The sequence below is a fragment of the Nansenia antarctica genome (assembly GCF_963989245.1).
Source record: "Nansenia antarctica genome assembly, chromosome: 5".
Lineage (NCBI taxonomy): Eukaryota > Metazoa > Chordata > Actinopteri > Argentiniformes > Microstomatidae > Nansenia > Nansenia antarctica.
In genome coordinates, this window is record NC_137690.1 from 62,708,481 (window position 1) to 62,723,804 (window position 15,324).

General features: G+C 44.7%; 2 protein-coding genes across 2 annotated transcripts in view; both read left to right on the forward strand.

The window, feature by feature from the left end:
* map3k2 (mitogen-activated protein kinase kinase kinase 2) lies at positions 1 to 5,775 on the forward strand (the record flags this gene model as incomplete). The annotated part of the gene is made up of 17 exons (XM_080532203.1): positions 1 to 274; positions 958 to 1,023; positions 1,180 to 1,298; positions 1,544 to 1,584; positions 1,692 to 1,791; positions 1,935 to 2,048; positions 2,277 to 2,373; positions 2,643 to 2,773; positions 2,893 to 2,972; positions 3,084 to 3,151; positions 3,334 to 3,426; positions 3,606 to 3,821; positions 4,039 to 4,187; positions 4,354 to 4,485; positions 4,788 to 4,917; positions 5,074 to 5,251; positions 5,556 to 5,775. Exons 2-17 carry the CDS (start codon positions 1,014 to 1,016, stop codon positions 5,773 to 5,775), a joined length of 1,878 nt encoding a protein of 625 aa, XP_080388329.1. The 5' UTR covers positions 1 to 274; positions 958 to 1,013.
* Positions 5,776 to 11,547: 5,772 nt separating this feature from the next.
* Positions 11,548 to 15,324, forward strand: part of cyp27a2 (cytochrome P450 family 27 subfamily A member 2) — a gene marked incomplete at both ends in the record, with an annotated part of 5,422 nt that continues 1,645 nt past the window's right edge. The window contains 6 exons of the mRNA XM_080531812.1: positions 11,548 to 11,766; positions 12,535 to 12,725; positions 13,200 to 13,399; positions 13,752 to 13,949; positions 14,291 to 14,454; positions 14,777 to 14,943. Of these exons, the coding sequence (XP_080387938.1) occupies positions 11,548 to 11,766; positions 12,535 to 12,725; positions 13,200 to 13,399; positions 13,752 to 13,949; positions 14,291 to 14,454; positions 14,777 to 14,943 (1,139 nt within the window). The remainder of the gene's footprint in view (positions 11,767 to 12,534; positions 12,726 to 13,199; positions 13,400 to 13,751; positions 13,950 to 14,290; positions 14,455 to 14,776; positions 14,944 to 15,324) is intronic.

Here is a 15,324-nt window from a genome sequence, read left to right on the forward strand (position 1 = left end):
CACTAAACAAAGTCTGGATATAGTTGTCTGTGTCACCGGATAGATACTCAGCGTGTTTTGGAATCGGTCACATTATTTTTTACACATCAAAGAAGAGGGTCTTGTGTAATTAAGCAGCTTTGGCCTGTCACTGTTTTCGGGGCCCTGGACTCCAGTAAAGTTCGAAGCGGACAGAAAAGTTCTGCTTCCTCAGAGACAGCTGTCCGCGGGGCCGGGGCTCTGGTCACTGGCCCTGTGGATGAGGAAGTGAACTAGCTAACACAACACCACCCAGGTAACCAAACAAATAAACTATAACAACGTTTCACGATGTTACTTGGCAGTTTGCACGATGTTTTGTTGCTCACGCCAAAATAGTGCGCTTAGCGGGGCTGATGGAAAGAGAATGTGTGTTAGCATAGCTTAGCTAGCATAAGCTTTTGACACTGGACAACTTCCCTCCTTTGACTAACTACGTTGATAGCTAGCCAGCTAGCTAGCTGTTGAAGTAGTTGACTATCCAGAGATCATGATTTTAGTCAGGTTAAGATAGTCATTTAACAACGTGTTTTGATCTCATCTGTCAAGCTAACTAACGTTAGCTAGTTGTAGCTACATTCCAGTCAACCTACTAGCTGCTGGGTAAGCAAGCTTATTTGAGCAATTCATATGATATTTTTGTAATATTAGTGATGTTGAAAACGTATTCAACAATTTGTCTAGAATGAACACGTCGATCTCAACATTTGCAAACAAATGACACTTAGGCTAACATGACAGACCCCCTACCCTAGACAATGTTCTGGGCCAGCACATTCATGTCAGTCTCGGTGTGCCAAACTGCAACATCAAGAGTTGCTTCTAATCTAGCTAAGCTTGTAAATCAGTGATTCAAATGGGTGAGAGTCAGTGGCCAGTTATTCAGCTAACTTCTGCTATAACTTATGATTTGTGTGATTCTCACAACGGATGTTATAGGAGAAAGGAGTCCCTTTGATGGGGAGAATCCTCTTTCCTGGGTGAATCGACGTGCCATGATGATGGGTATGTGTTTTGTGATTTTTGGTACTATGAATTGTTAATTACCTAATGATTCAGATGCACGTTCTTCCACTCTATGCAGCTCCTATGATGTTTTTCCTATATCCTTTCTCATCTATAAAGTGTAATTGGGAGTCTTGTGCCTTGTGCCCTATATAGATGAGCAGGAGGCCCTGAACTCAATCATGCAGGACCTGGCCGAACTGCACCGCTCCAGCCGTCCTGCCATGTCTCTGTCTGACCTGGGCAAACCCAAGGCCTCCTCACCCAAGAATCTGGTACGTCCTCAAATCTCCCTCTGTTAGTCAAGTTCCATAATGGTCTCGGTAGACCTTATGCGAGTGTGTTTAACAAGGTGTGAGGAATACAAGCAAAGTGGGAAATTAGAACTTGACAGATGAATTTCAAAACTAGGAACTATTCTCTCTCTTATTCACCTCTCTTCCTCCAAGTTACATCTGAAATGAATTAATTTCTGGTTTAATGATGAACCCTTTGTGAATGTGTGTGTGTGTTTCTGTAGAACGACGTTCGAGTGAAGTTCGAGTTCAAAGGGGAGAAGAGGTGAGAATAGGATCTTTTCATTTCCATTTTTGCTTTCTGTCATTGCTTTAACAGACAAGAAGAGTATCAATAAGCTGAATGTCTCTGTTCTCTTTTGCTCTTGAAAGGATCTTGCAGTTCTCACGCCCAGTCAAGCTGGATGACCTGGGGTCCAAAGCTAAGGTGGCCTTTGGTCAAACTATGGACCTTCATTATACCAACAATGAGGTACGTCTGTCCTTGCACGCTCTTTCATAGTAAAATCCGTAAAAGGGTTTCTGAGGGTAAAATACATAAAGCCATATGTATCAACTTCATTTTGTCTTATTTCCTCTCTTTGCCTCTACCTCGGTCTGTCTCTCCTCTGTCAGCTGGTCATCCCCCTGACCACTCAGGATGACCTGGATAAGGCTGTTGAGCTGCTGGATCGCAGTGTTCACATGAAGAGCCTGAAGATCCTCTTAGTGCTCCAGACCTCCTCTCAGGTCAGATCCAGTCACATCACAGACCATATCACAGTGACTTAAGTGTAGAATAGACCACTGCATACTAGCATACTTTACATCATTACACCTCACTGTAATCTGATGATTATTTACAGTGATGAAGCCTCCTCCTGTTTAAACAGTTTACTCTTTTTTTCCTGTGTAAAGACACGTATACACATTTCAAAAGCTGTGATGTTGTGTTTGATAATGTAAACTTCTCTCCAGACCTCCACATCTGGCATGGATGTGTCACCATCAGATGAAGATCTGGACAACACAGGCTTCAGGGGGACAGACAAGAAGAGTATGCTGGCTTTGATAGGTACGTCATAAATGGACTGACTTACACGTCATCTGCTCTGAGGACAGTGCGGCAATAATAATAATCTAAATAATCGAATCTGAGCTATCTAGCAATAGTATGTCACAGTAATCTGTGAACGATTTCAACATTGTGTCTTTGCTCGTAGATGCTTTGTGCTCTTATTATAATACACATCTGTCTTGGCATTAAGCCATAAAACATTTCCTCACCGGTCTAGACGATCGCTAGTAATGTTTGTCATTTCCTCCCTGTTTTTCTCTCTGCAGGCTCGCACTCCACGGACCGCAGCTCCCCACCTCCAGGCTACATTCCTGATGCCCTCCAGCAGGTGGCCAGAAACGGCTCCTTCACCAGCATCTACAGCGAGGGCGAGTTCATTCCAGAGAGCATGGACCAGGTAACCTTGCATCAAGGACTCCGCATGGGATTCCTTTCCTATATGATCGCTGAATTGAAGAGAGCATGAAACCTTGAAAGCAGAGCACAGGTGAACTTTCTCTGTCCCTTTTTTTACAGATGCTGGACCCTCTGTCTATGAGCAGTCCGGAGAACTCGGCGTCAGGGAGTTGTCCCTCTCTGGACAGCCCTCTGGACAGGTGAGCCTACGAATTTTAAAAGGGTTAAACTTGCATGTATTGTATAGCCTGCATGTATTAGCTCAGAAACATTGTGATTTTAACATCATGTCATCCTATTTTTTATTGTAGTGATAACTATCCCAAGTGTCGTATGCCCAGAGCTCAGAGCTACCCAGACAACCACCAGGACTTCCCAGGTAATCTTCTGTCACTTATTTTCTTTAAAGGGGTACATTTTGTATCATAGACTGGAGGAGATCATGTTAACAGCTGTTTAATGTATTATTTATCGATCTTCATCCATCTTCCTTACCTTATCATCATTATCATTGTCATCATCATCGTCATCATCATCATCATCATCCTCACCCTCTGGCAGAGTATGATATCCCAGTGTTTGAGAAGTCGGGCAAAGGGGGAACATACCCACGGAGATACCATATTTCCTTTGGCCTTCAGGACTACAGTGATGGTGAGGGAAAACATGTGCCCTGAGTCATGTCACCAGAAGTACTCACATTCTTCATTGTAGAGAATCACATTTTTCCTCATGACATTTCTCTCTCTCTCTATAATTGTAATTTGCCCCTTTGTCTTCTCTCACTCTCACTATCTGTCTCTGTCCTTCTCTCCCTCTTTCTCTTTATGCAGGCCGTAAGACATTCCCTCGGGCACGGCGAACCCAGGTGCACGGTTTCCGGTCGCCCGTGAATTTCAGCCCCACCGAGCAATCGCCCAGCACCAGCAGCGGCAGCAGCATCTTCACCCCTGACTTTGAGGAGCCAGGCCGGCGGCGCAGGGGGAGCGACATCGAGCCTAACCTCACCCCCTCCCTCTCTGTCATGGACATCAGCCCCCCCAGCCGCTGTGAGTTATACTGGGGGGGCGGGTGGTGTCAAGGAGAAGGATAGGAGAGAGATGGTATGGATAGGGGCATGAAGGGTATGATGGAAAAGGGAATGGAAGACAGTTTTGAGACTGTTTGAGAAGAGAGATGTTGTTTTGGGAGACGGGAAGAAGTGACTGACGTTGACGTGATTCCTGATGACGTGTTTCCTTGAGTTATCCCCATTTCTGTTTCCAGCTCCGCGTGCCCCTACCAACTGGCGCCTAGGCAAGCTCCTGGGTCAGGGTGCGTTCGGACGGGTCTTCCTCTGTTATGATGCAGACACTGGACGAGAGCTTGCCGTCAAACAGGTTCAGTTTGACCCAGAGAGCCCAGAGACCAGTAAAGTGAGTAGATTATTTGAATGTTCATCTGGTCACTGTTGTATTGCATATGTTATTATTCATATTATTAACTTTGAGTTTATACACATGGGAACCAGTGATTTTACAGATGTTGTGATATTACTGGTGTGTACTTGTGTGTACTTCATGCCTGTGTCCATATCTGAAGGAGGTGAGTGCCCTTGAGTGTGAGATCCAGTTACTGAAGAATTTGTGCCACGAAAGGATTGTACAATACTATGGGTGTCTTCGAGACTCAATGGAGAGAACGCTGTCCATCTTTATGGAGTACATGCCAGGGGTGAGTGTGTACGGCCAAGCAACAGTTGTACCACGCACACTCGCACTATGCCGTCTTGATACAAAAGAATGGGCCAGTTTCACAGACAAGGCTTAAGCCTAATCCTGGACTAAAAAGCATCTTCAATGGAGATTTTACATTGAAAGTGTGATTTAGTCCCGGACTAGGCTTAAGCCTTGTCTGTGAAACCGGCCCTATATGTGTTTAACCTATTAGACATGGATTAACTGTCCCTGCCCACCAGTGTAGAGATTTAGCTTGGTTTACAAAATGTTCATATGTTCATACCTCGTTTTCTCCAGGGATCCATTAAAGACCAGATAAAGTCATATGGAACCTTGACGGAAAAAGTCACACGTAGATACACCCGACAGATCCTGGAGGGAGTGTCCTACCTACACAGCAACATGATTGTCCACAGAGACATCAAAGGTGAGGGAAATCAGGTTATACAATAGAATCAGGAATAGATATTGGGGAAAGGCATTCTATCTGAGTTCTGGGTAATGTCGTTGTTATGAGTCAATCAGGTATAGAATTGACCTGCCACGTTGCAACTCAACCTTCCTGTTCCACCCATGTGTCCAGGGGCCAACATCCTGCGGGACTCGGTGGGGAATGTGAAGCTGGGAGACTTTGGGGCAAGTCGACGTCTGCAGACCATCTGCCTATCAGGAACGGGCATCAAGTCAGTGACCGGCACCCCCTACTGGATGAGCCCGGAGGTGATCAGCGGAGAGGGCTACGGCAGGAAGGCTGATATCTGGTAAGGAAGAACGATCGAAGCTGAGGCCATGTTCTAAATCGGCGTCAGTAGTTTCCCCTCCATCTCCTCCTCGCCCAGACGATTTAAACCTAATTCCCCCATGTTGTTTCCAATGAAATCTTTTACATTCCTGATCAGGAAGGAGAGGAGATATTGGAGACTATTGAAGACTGACAAAGGAAACAGACCTGATCACTCATTATTTCATAATATTGAATCGACCAGTAACAAATCTGATATGAAGAGATGAGTAGTGTCATGTCAGCTTTTGATGTTAATTCCTGGTCTTGGTCTTTTTCTGCAGGAGTGTTGGCTGCACTGTGGTGGAGATGCTGACGCAGCGCCCCCCGTGGGCGGAGTTTGAGGCGATGGCAGCTATCTTTAAGATCGCCACTCAGCCTACAAACCCTGTGCTGCCGGCGCACGTGTCAGACCACGGCCGCGACTTCCTCAAGCACATTTTTGTGGAGTCTAAGCAGAGGCCCTCTGCAGATGAACTACTGAGGCACGTCTTTGTTCATTAGCCCCTCCCACCCGACCCCTGAACTGCCAGAGATGGCCTTATGGATCGGACTTCTCCACTTCTGACCTTCCTTCTCCAACTCATAGCAGTAGGGCCCATTGGACCAGTGAGGACTTGGTTGGAGAATCTGGTTGATGGAGGAGGGGGGGGGTTGGCAGGGGGTGGGAACTACTCCTGAGTCTCTGTTTTTATGAGATTGCCATGGAGTAAATGAACTCATTTAGAGAAAGTTGCACCTTAATTTCACAATGGGGTAAGTGCCCACAAAGACTAAAAAGTAACTCTTTGAAATGTTGTTTAGAATTTTTGGGGGATGAAATCTGAAACAGTGGAGTGGGACTCTGTGCTCACTGAGTAGTGTTCTGGACCTTGTTAGAGATTTGAGGTGATCTGGTGTGGCCCTGACCCGACCCAGAATGTACCGGTAAACCCAGAGCACTGGGTTCTGGACACGCTGCTATAGAAAAACCCACCAGAACACACGGTGTGGAGAACACTCCCACGCTTCTTCTCACAGTTCTGCCCAAGTTGCTCACCCACTTGCACAGTCCTTGTAGAACATCCCCCGACCACACAGGTCTATACTGTAGAATGTTTCTCAATGCTGAAAAAAAAAGGATCTGATGCCAGGAATCCCTGCTTCAGTCTGTCCTTCAACGTGTGTCTGTCTGTCTGCTGAAGTGTCAGTCAGGTGGTTTGTCAGGCTACGTCAATCCCCTCCACCCCCCCACCCCCCTTCCCTTTCCTGTAGTTGTTCTTTGCCGTGTGCCTTTTTAGCAGTGTAGAAACATGTGTTCAGTTTGAAAACGTTGATGTTGACGGTACACATCCTGTATGTAGACGGTACAGATCTTGTCCAAGTGTTGTTTTACGTTCAGCTAGTGGTGAGCAGAGCCTCTCTAGTCTGCGTGTGTGCTGCTCTGATCTGCTGCCTTCACCCCTGTATCCAGACTGACTGATCTCAGTTCAGCTCCGACGCTGGTCTCTGCCTTCTCCTCACAGCCGCAACCGGTCCCAGGTCAGCTCAGTGGCAGACAGTATCTGAAGACACCAAAGCAGAAACCATGGATACCCCTATGGGTCTGGTTACCTTGGATACCCTCTGGGTCTGGTGCATCAGCTTCAGTCCTTAACAGTAGAGTATTCCCAAGCTCTTTGATTGGCCCTATGACGCTAACAAGGCCAGTTGAAAAGGCCATAGTTGATTGGCCGACGGTACATTAGTGTGTTGGAAGGGGGACGAGAGTGGGGATTTGCTCGTCAACGAGCAAGGTTATTGCTCAGTAGTCGTTGTGTGTTATTTTCAGGTACTTGTGCTGAAGCACTCTCTCTACATTAGATAGTTTACATCTTGTCTAAGATTCTTCACAATATGCAGGAATAATCAACATTACTCAGTCATGCTCTAAAACTCAAGTGTTTGTGAGATTTCTAGGGATGGACCGATCATGTTTTCCAATCTTCTGTCAGTATGATCGGCCAATACGATGCCCTGTTTGTTTCATTACAGTGGAAGACATTAAGTATCTATACGGGCCTACGTTTTACTGTCCATGAGGACTTGTGACTAGGAGTTGTTTCAGAAATATGCTACTGCTGTGAAATTCAGTTTGAAGTTCCAAACGACAACATCCTCCCTAATAATAACAACCGAAATGGTCTTGGAATGTCGGACATTAGCCGTTGTGCTTCTACATGCACACACACGGTTCGAGAGGAGCAGCCACCAGAGACAGAAAGGCGAAAATCTGTGAGAGAACACTGTTCAGTAACAACATCATGTTTTGTCATGTCCTGTATCGGGTAGGACACTCCGTTTTAGAAAGCACTTTCGCCGGGACCAAAGCAGCGTTTGTGTAAATATTTATTTCAAGGGATCTCAGCCCCTTACATAGTCATTACAACCATTAGGAAGGTTGAACATTATATACTGGAGCTTTAACTATCCAATAAAGTGCGTGTGTGTGTTGCACACACCAGCACCTCCCCTTCCCCTCAGCTGAGGGGAAAAAGCTCTCTGTCTTGCTTCCATGTAATCTGCTTCAAGATAACTCAGAATATTACTCCGTTCTATGAACACCCAAGCGCCCAGTGTAGACATTTTGTTTACACGGCCAGCAGTGCCAACGACAACTGACTGTAGAAATTTGGCTTGTGATTTTTTCTTTGCCTCATACATCAATTCGTTATATTGGACAAATGAAAGGACACTGGCTAATTGATCGGTTCATCTCTAGACCCCACTGTACCATTATGCCCTGTGCCCTACAATATGTCAGGAAAGGCATTGTGTACTAGTAGTATGTGCTGTCATGTGTGTCTCACACTCTCCCTTAGTATGCACAGTGCACACACACACACACACACACGCTTGAGCCAGTGTTTCAATGGTAGCAGTTTCAATATGTTTCCGAGGGGTTTGTTATGAAATGTGCCCCACACCACCACTGTAAATGGGTATTCTCAGCCACATGTCAATGTTGCCAACAAACGGACTTTGCTACACCGAGGCTTTATTTCCATAGCGGCCATTATGGAACATGTGAATTAACTGTTAAGTTACAAGTGGACCATATATTTGTATGTACACATATATATGATTGTGAAATGGGCCTGCTCATAGGCTCCATGCTGTGTCCTGTGTTTGGATCATAGCGTGACTGGATGTGCTTTTTGCTGGCTGGACTGCACTCTTCAGTCTCTCTCCAGTGGATGTAAATGAGTGTAAATATAGAGGTGGAGTAAAGCACTTGTATGGGAATATGTTTAGGGAGAGGCGACATTTATTTTTGTATGGTTTTTGTGTGTGTTTTTTCTTTTTCTCCCCTTTTACCCTAGAACTGTAAGTGGTGTTGGTACAATGGACATGGTCATAGATATTTTATGGAGATCAGAAGTCCCTGCACCAAGCAAACATGTTTTTAGATTAAGCTATATGTGAGCTTCAATGCTTACCCAGGAAAGCCTTACAGACTGAAGTTCAAATGCAGAGATGGGGTCCACACCCAAAACGAGTTTGTTCTTGCTTAGTCTTTCGATTTAATGAATTCAATATCAGGCCATTCCTGACGTTTCAGCCGCTGCCATTATCCATAGATTCTGGCAGCAGCCGAAACTTCCCGGCTGGCCTAATAATTGAATTCAATATCTGAATGGTTATTTAATGCCCATGTCTGCAAGATGGAAACCAGTGTTGGAAGATGCTTGTTGCCCTTGATGTGGTTAGTGTTTAGGATGGATTTGATTTAATAGAGTAGTAAATCGCTGGCATCCAAATTGATTCTTCTAAGATAGGCAATTGAATAATCGAAAATCAACAAGTGGCACAACTTAAGCAAGCCACTTGTCTATGAGGTATTGGGTGGGATTGTCTTCATTCTATCCAACAGTACTCACTGACAAAACTGTCTGTATCAAATCACTCCTGGCTGGTTGGTCACGCAAGAGCTGCTCTGCAGACATAATGATTTTTTTTTATTTATTATTGAAATTGTCATTGAGATGATGCACAGCGGCATAGGGTTGATCAATCGACCATTACAACCATTGATGAATTGGTTTCTTAAAAACTTGACTCAGACCCCTCTCTAGTTAGTGTAGACCATGCTGTCATCTTGACTCCAGGGGGTATTGTCACTGCCTTTAAGCTAAACCCATAGGTATGTTCGGTATGGAGTCCTTCAGTTAAGACCTCCAGCCTGTACCGGTGGCACTGATTACACTGTCTCCCCTCAACACATTACTCTACAGCCAAATGTATTGGTTCTCTCTGCAGGTTATGACCGCAGTTTATTTGTGTGGGAGGTTCAGATACCCCCCCCCAAACTCAAAGGAGTGCCAATACGGTCAGTTCTCTCAACTAGCAGACAGCAGTGAGCGGTTCACTCATGATGAGAACCAGTAGGAAGTACGAACTCCACTTTGAACCTTATTGTCACTGTTTGGCCTCAAGGTTTTCTAAATCCTGACTCTTTCTGAGGGAGCACTTGTTTAGCTGGTGAAGGAAATACCCAATAGCTTTGCTTTATTGTAGGCATGTCAATGATTCCATTGTGGTCTCAGAACATGTGCATGTCATCAGCTGGTCCCCAAGACTCTTAACAAGTCCACCCTCCTGCCTGTAATTGTCGGTACAAACCAAACAACTGAACATTCTATTGGTACTGGGACATACTGGGATCACCATATGCACTATTTGAAAGGTACATGCATATTGTTGTTTTTGTTGTAGTTTTTTCACTGATGCTTCTTCAAGGTTACGCATTGGATGATGGACTTGTCCTCGGTTGATCGTAGTGTAGGCTATGTATTGTTTATTGTTTTTTCTTTCTGTTAGCAATTACCTTTTTGCACATTTGAGACTAGTCTGATTTTTACACTGATTTTCATACTTTCGCGTGTGTATGATTGAGTGCGTGTTGGTACTGTGACTGAGAATGTTTGTGTGGTTGTGTTGTGCAAGGATCTTACAGGAATGTAATGTTTTCACCACCAGATGGCCTCATTCACCATTGTGGATTATTTACACACCTGTTGAAACGTGGGTGGGTGCCCTCTATCTCATAGCCCTTTGTGTTAGGGATTGGTAATTTGTCATTGGACGAGGACAGATGGAGTCAGAAGGTCAGAAGTAGCCCCTAATATACTGTTTGACTGGCCACCACACACCATTTTCCCTGCTTCTTCCATCCAACAGGATGGCCACAGAATACATGTTGTCCATAACAAGTTTTTTTGCGTTCATAAGCCACTGCTGCCACTCCAGGGTGCTGTGTGTGTGTGTGTGTGTGTGTGTGTGTGTGTGTGTGTGTGTGTGTGTGTGTGTGTGTGTGTAAATGACACTGCGCCCAAAATGCCTTGCGCATTCTGACTGTAAAAAAAGACTACAATTAAAAAAAAAATGTACAAATGTATACATTTGAAATGTACCCTTTTTAAAAGAAAGATTAATTACAATTATATCCCTCACGTTTGGTCTCTGTGTATTGTTAAAGAAGCCATGTTTATAATTCTATTTGGTTTGTGACCAATAAGCCTGTTTATATCAGAACTGTCTCAGTGGTACGCATAATTTTTTAATATATTTTTTTTTATTTGTTTTTTTATCTGAGATTTTATGCATGGTTGGAGCCTGAGAGATGTGTTGTGAATGAATGCTGTTTTTGGTGGAAAGGGTCGGGAGACTATTGGAACAGCCGGCACTTTGATGTGTTAATAATTATGACGATGATGATAATAAAAGATATTTATTTCACTTCAGTGTGTGACGTTTGTGACTCTTACTTTTATTATTACTGGTTAATAATTAATTATAAAACACATAATCAGTTTATTATTCAATTATTACCGACAGTTGTGTCTGAGCAACTGCTGAGCTCAAGATACATTCTTCAAGGATCAATATAATACTAATAGCCTCTGGAAGCACACACGGAAATTGCCTCAGAGAATTTCCCTGTTTAATTCTGTTCACACATGTCCCTTACCAGGTAAATTCCATGACATTTAATGGGAAATCTCTTAAGTGTGAATGGGGTTCAACAGATTCCCAAATCACAGATTTTGACTTTTAAACTAGTGTCAATAGTGCCATGCCACGTTGTCTCATGCGTGAATTTAAAAAAATACTTTTAATATTTTGCAGCCTTGTTAACTTAGATCCCCTCGATGATAGCCTTTGGCCATGTGAGTCACATAATGGGCGTGTTAAATGGGCGGCCTTCCACTAGGAAAGTTACTGTGCACAGAAGTCGCTCCATGCGCAATAATCAGTATGGGGATCCCCGCAGTGGTTAGACCGCTCCGACGGATAGCGCACCATGGCCGGACTCTGCCCTTGGCTTTGGACGGAACCAGACACTTGAATGTGCAGAAAACAGTGGAACTCCAGGGGAAGTACAAAACAATTAATGATCTGCCTGGACCTAATTTGGCCACTACTGCCTACTGGTTATTCGTGAAGGGTTATGCGGACAAGAGCCATGCAATGCAGGTAAAGCAAGTAGGCGACACAGAAATATGTACTGTTTACGATTATTAACCTACTGTGAAATGTATGTGAAAGCCCTCCCCGACACCTGAACGGGGAGTTGTGTAGGCATACTCTGGGGCACATTAAAAGGTAAGGCAACATATTTTGCCAAACAACATAGAGTTTCGATGGTCAGAACAGTTCGTTATGTGTCCGAAGGTGCGCAACGCTCTGATGGAGAGGGCGTGTGTTTATGGCCCTTATCTCAACGAGGACCATCTCACCCACAATGATCCCGCTTATGATGGGGTCAGGACGACCCCGGCCAGCAGATAAACATGAATTTGTGATATTTGTTATAGACCACGAGGAGGGGAAACCTACATTGAATAAACGTTGTCATGAAAACTTTCCCAGCCGTAGGCTATTGTGTTGCACATAATAACGTTTTGGTAAAATTGAAATTGAATGTAGTCTAATTAACGGTCATTTAATAGAACACCTGTGCGGCGGAGTGATACATATAGTTAAAAGTCCCAGTGCTGTTATACTGTATATCGTAACTCATGGAATGCCTCTTGTCCAATCAAATTACTTGGTCGGAACTAACTGTTGTATAATGAGGATTAAATCAGTCCATCAATGTCTGAATTAAGAACATTCAAACGGACTGTTTCTTGATGATGCTTCTTGATGATGAACTTCTTACTTCTGAAATATCTTTTAATTTTGGTAGGTTTCCTGGTTTGAAATATACATTTTGATTCTCTTCTCTTGTCCCCCATCCAGGTTGAACATAAGTGTTTGTATGGGCCAATATGGCGCTCACAGTTTGGACCGTTTGATGTGGTGAATGTAGCATCTGCAGAGCTGATAGCACAGGTGATCCGACAGGAGGGGCGCTACCCTGTCCGAACAGAGCTCCCACACTGGAAGGAATACCGTGACCTGAGGGGACAGGCCTATGGGCTTCATGTGGAGTGAGTACATTTGTGTCAATCTGCCATGATCAAGGTTTACTGTTGGAGATTAGGTTGTATTTGGAGGGGTCAAACAACAAACGTGTTTAGTCAAGTAACAAGTTTATTGTCTAAAATGACTTTGTCAAAATAATACTGTACTGTAAACCGAGTATACTAGATAATGAAAGGCAGTTCAAAATACAACTACATGTTTGAGAGACATACATGTTATACAAGAGACCCCAAAGGTGTGGTGACCTGAATGTGGGGTTGGTTAACAATACAGCAGCCTTCCTGTCCACGGCTGAGGCCCCTTATTCATCGTTCCCATCTGCTGACTAGACAGACCTGTTTGATAGCATTGATCAAATTAGTCTACAACCTTAGGCTTAAAAAAAACACTCTCCATGACATAATCAATCGTCATGGGCCTGGAGGTAACCTTCTTGGTTTTTCTCTCCACCTCTGTCTCACCTTCCTCCTCGCCACCAGTAAAGGACCAGAGTGGTACCGTATTCGTAGCGTGCTGAACCCTAAAATGCTGAAGCTGAAGGAGGTATCAGCTTATGCGCCCGTCATCCATGAGGTGGTCAGCGACCTGCTGCATCGCATCGAGTGCCTTCGTCTGCGCAGTCAGGACCAGACCACGGTAACAGACCTGGCTGCAGAACTCTACAAGTTTGGCTTTGAAGGTATGCAAAGTACGGCGTTCCGTCACAAGCAATATATAAGGCCCTGCTCACAGGGCATACAGACATTTTATACCTTTGCTGAGCTCTCTGCCCCAGGGCGGGGTTTCCACACAATATCTGTGCTTCAACTTTGACCGTATGAAGTAATGTTCAAGACACACCGTGGTTCCTCACAGGGAGCCCTGCCTTCTAATCTCTAGGGGACAGATTGGTAACTTTCGGGAACGCTCGGTGCCTCCATGGCTGCCATCTGTCCGTTCCCTTTAGGCCAGTTAATATTACACATACACATTTTGCCACCTGTCAAACACTCTGGTTTCATTACCAGCCTCTAATTGTGTTCGTTCTCCAGGCATCTCGTCTATCCTGTTTGAAACCAGGCTGGGATGTCTGCAGGAAGAGATCCCCAAGGACACACTGCGCTTCATCGCTGCAGCCAACGACATGCTGACCCTGTCTGAGACGGTTCTCTTCCTCCCACGTTGGACCCGCCGCATCTTTCCATTCTGGAAACGCTTTGTCAGTGCCTGGGATGACCTCTACGACGTAGGTAAGGAGGTTATATAAGGCATTGGTTGAAAGTCTATGGTAGATAAGAGTTATACTGTAAATGCAGATTGCAATGCAAGCATGTGGCACAAATTACAGTCCTACAGATACAAGTAGAAACAGAGATGGCAAAGATTGTGTAAACAGACTACTGGGCTGTTGTCAATATCGATCTATGTGTGGCTGTGTGTATGACTCTTTGGGACAGTTTATAGACAAGGCTGAAGACTACCGGTAGTCCCAGATTTAAAAAGCATCTTAAATGGAGATTCTACATGCCTTGTCTGTGAAAAACATCCCAAAGAGTCACACATACACACACTTTGTGTTACTTACACACAGCTCAGAACCTGATCAACAGGAAAGTGGAGCAGATCGATGCCCAGGTGCAGCATGGGAAGCAGGTGGAAGGGATGTATCTGACCTACCTGTTGTCATGTAATAAGCTTTCACTGGGAGAGGTCTACATCAGCATCACAGAGCTGCTGCTGGGGGGAGTGGACACGGTGAGTGGGTCATGTTCATGCGAGGGGGAGTCAGAGGTCATGGTCTTTTTGCAACTGAATGTTCTTGGGGGGTTTTAAAGTCACACATACATGTAAACACCACTTACACAGATGTGTGGACCTGTCTGTCTGCATTCCCAGGTGTGGTCCGGGCACGTCTGTGTTGAAGTTTTACGATCATGCTCTGGAATCTGAGTCTGAGTGAATAAACAACTTCAAGTTTTTTCAGACTCTCACCCCCCCCTCTCTCTCTATCTATCTATCTATCTATCTATCTGTCTCTCTCTTTCCCTCTCCCCCTCTCGCGTCTCTCTCTCTTCAGACGTCTAACACACTGTCGTGGACGCTGCACCATTTGGCTCGTGACAGTGCTGTCCAGGACAGGCTGCATAGAGAGATCACCTCAGTGTGTCCGGGACAACAGCTGCCCAGCTCAGTAGACCTGACCAGGATGCCCTACCTGAAGGCTGTCATCAAAGAGACTCTACGGTGAGCTGCAGTTTCACCATTGATTGCTGAAAGGGACACTTCAGTGTCTACATATTTCAAAAAGGCAATTTTCTACTCCCTCCTGGTTGTTTTTTCTTTTTCTTTTTCTTCCTTATTGCATTGGACCACCGCCCCCCACCCCCCAGGAATAAAGAAAAAGAAGAAAACTGTCATAACAAACACTATCACTCCCCTCTAACTAGCTTGCTCTTGTTTCAAGCAAGTCTGGTCAAAGTGTGTATGTGTGTTTTTGCATGCTTGCATTTTCCATGTCCTAGTTATACTGATTTCGTGAAGATATGAAGATACGGCACGCCTTGATTTACATGTGTTGATGCCAGATAGTTACAATGTTGCCTGTTCTCTTGAATGAAGGCCCCT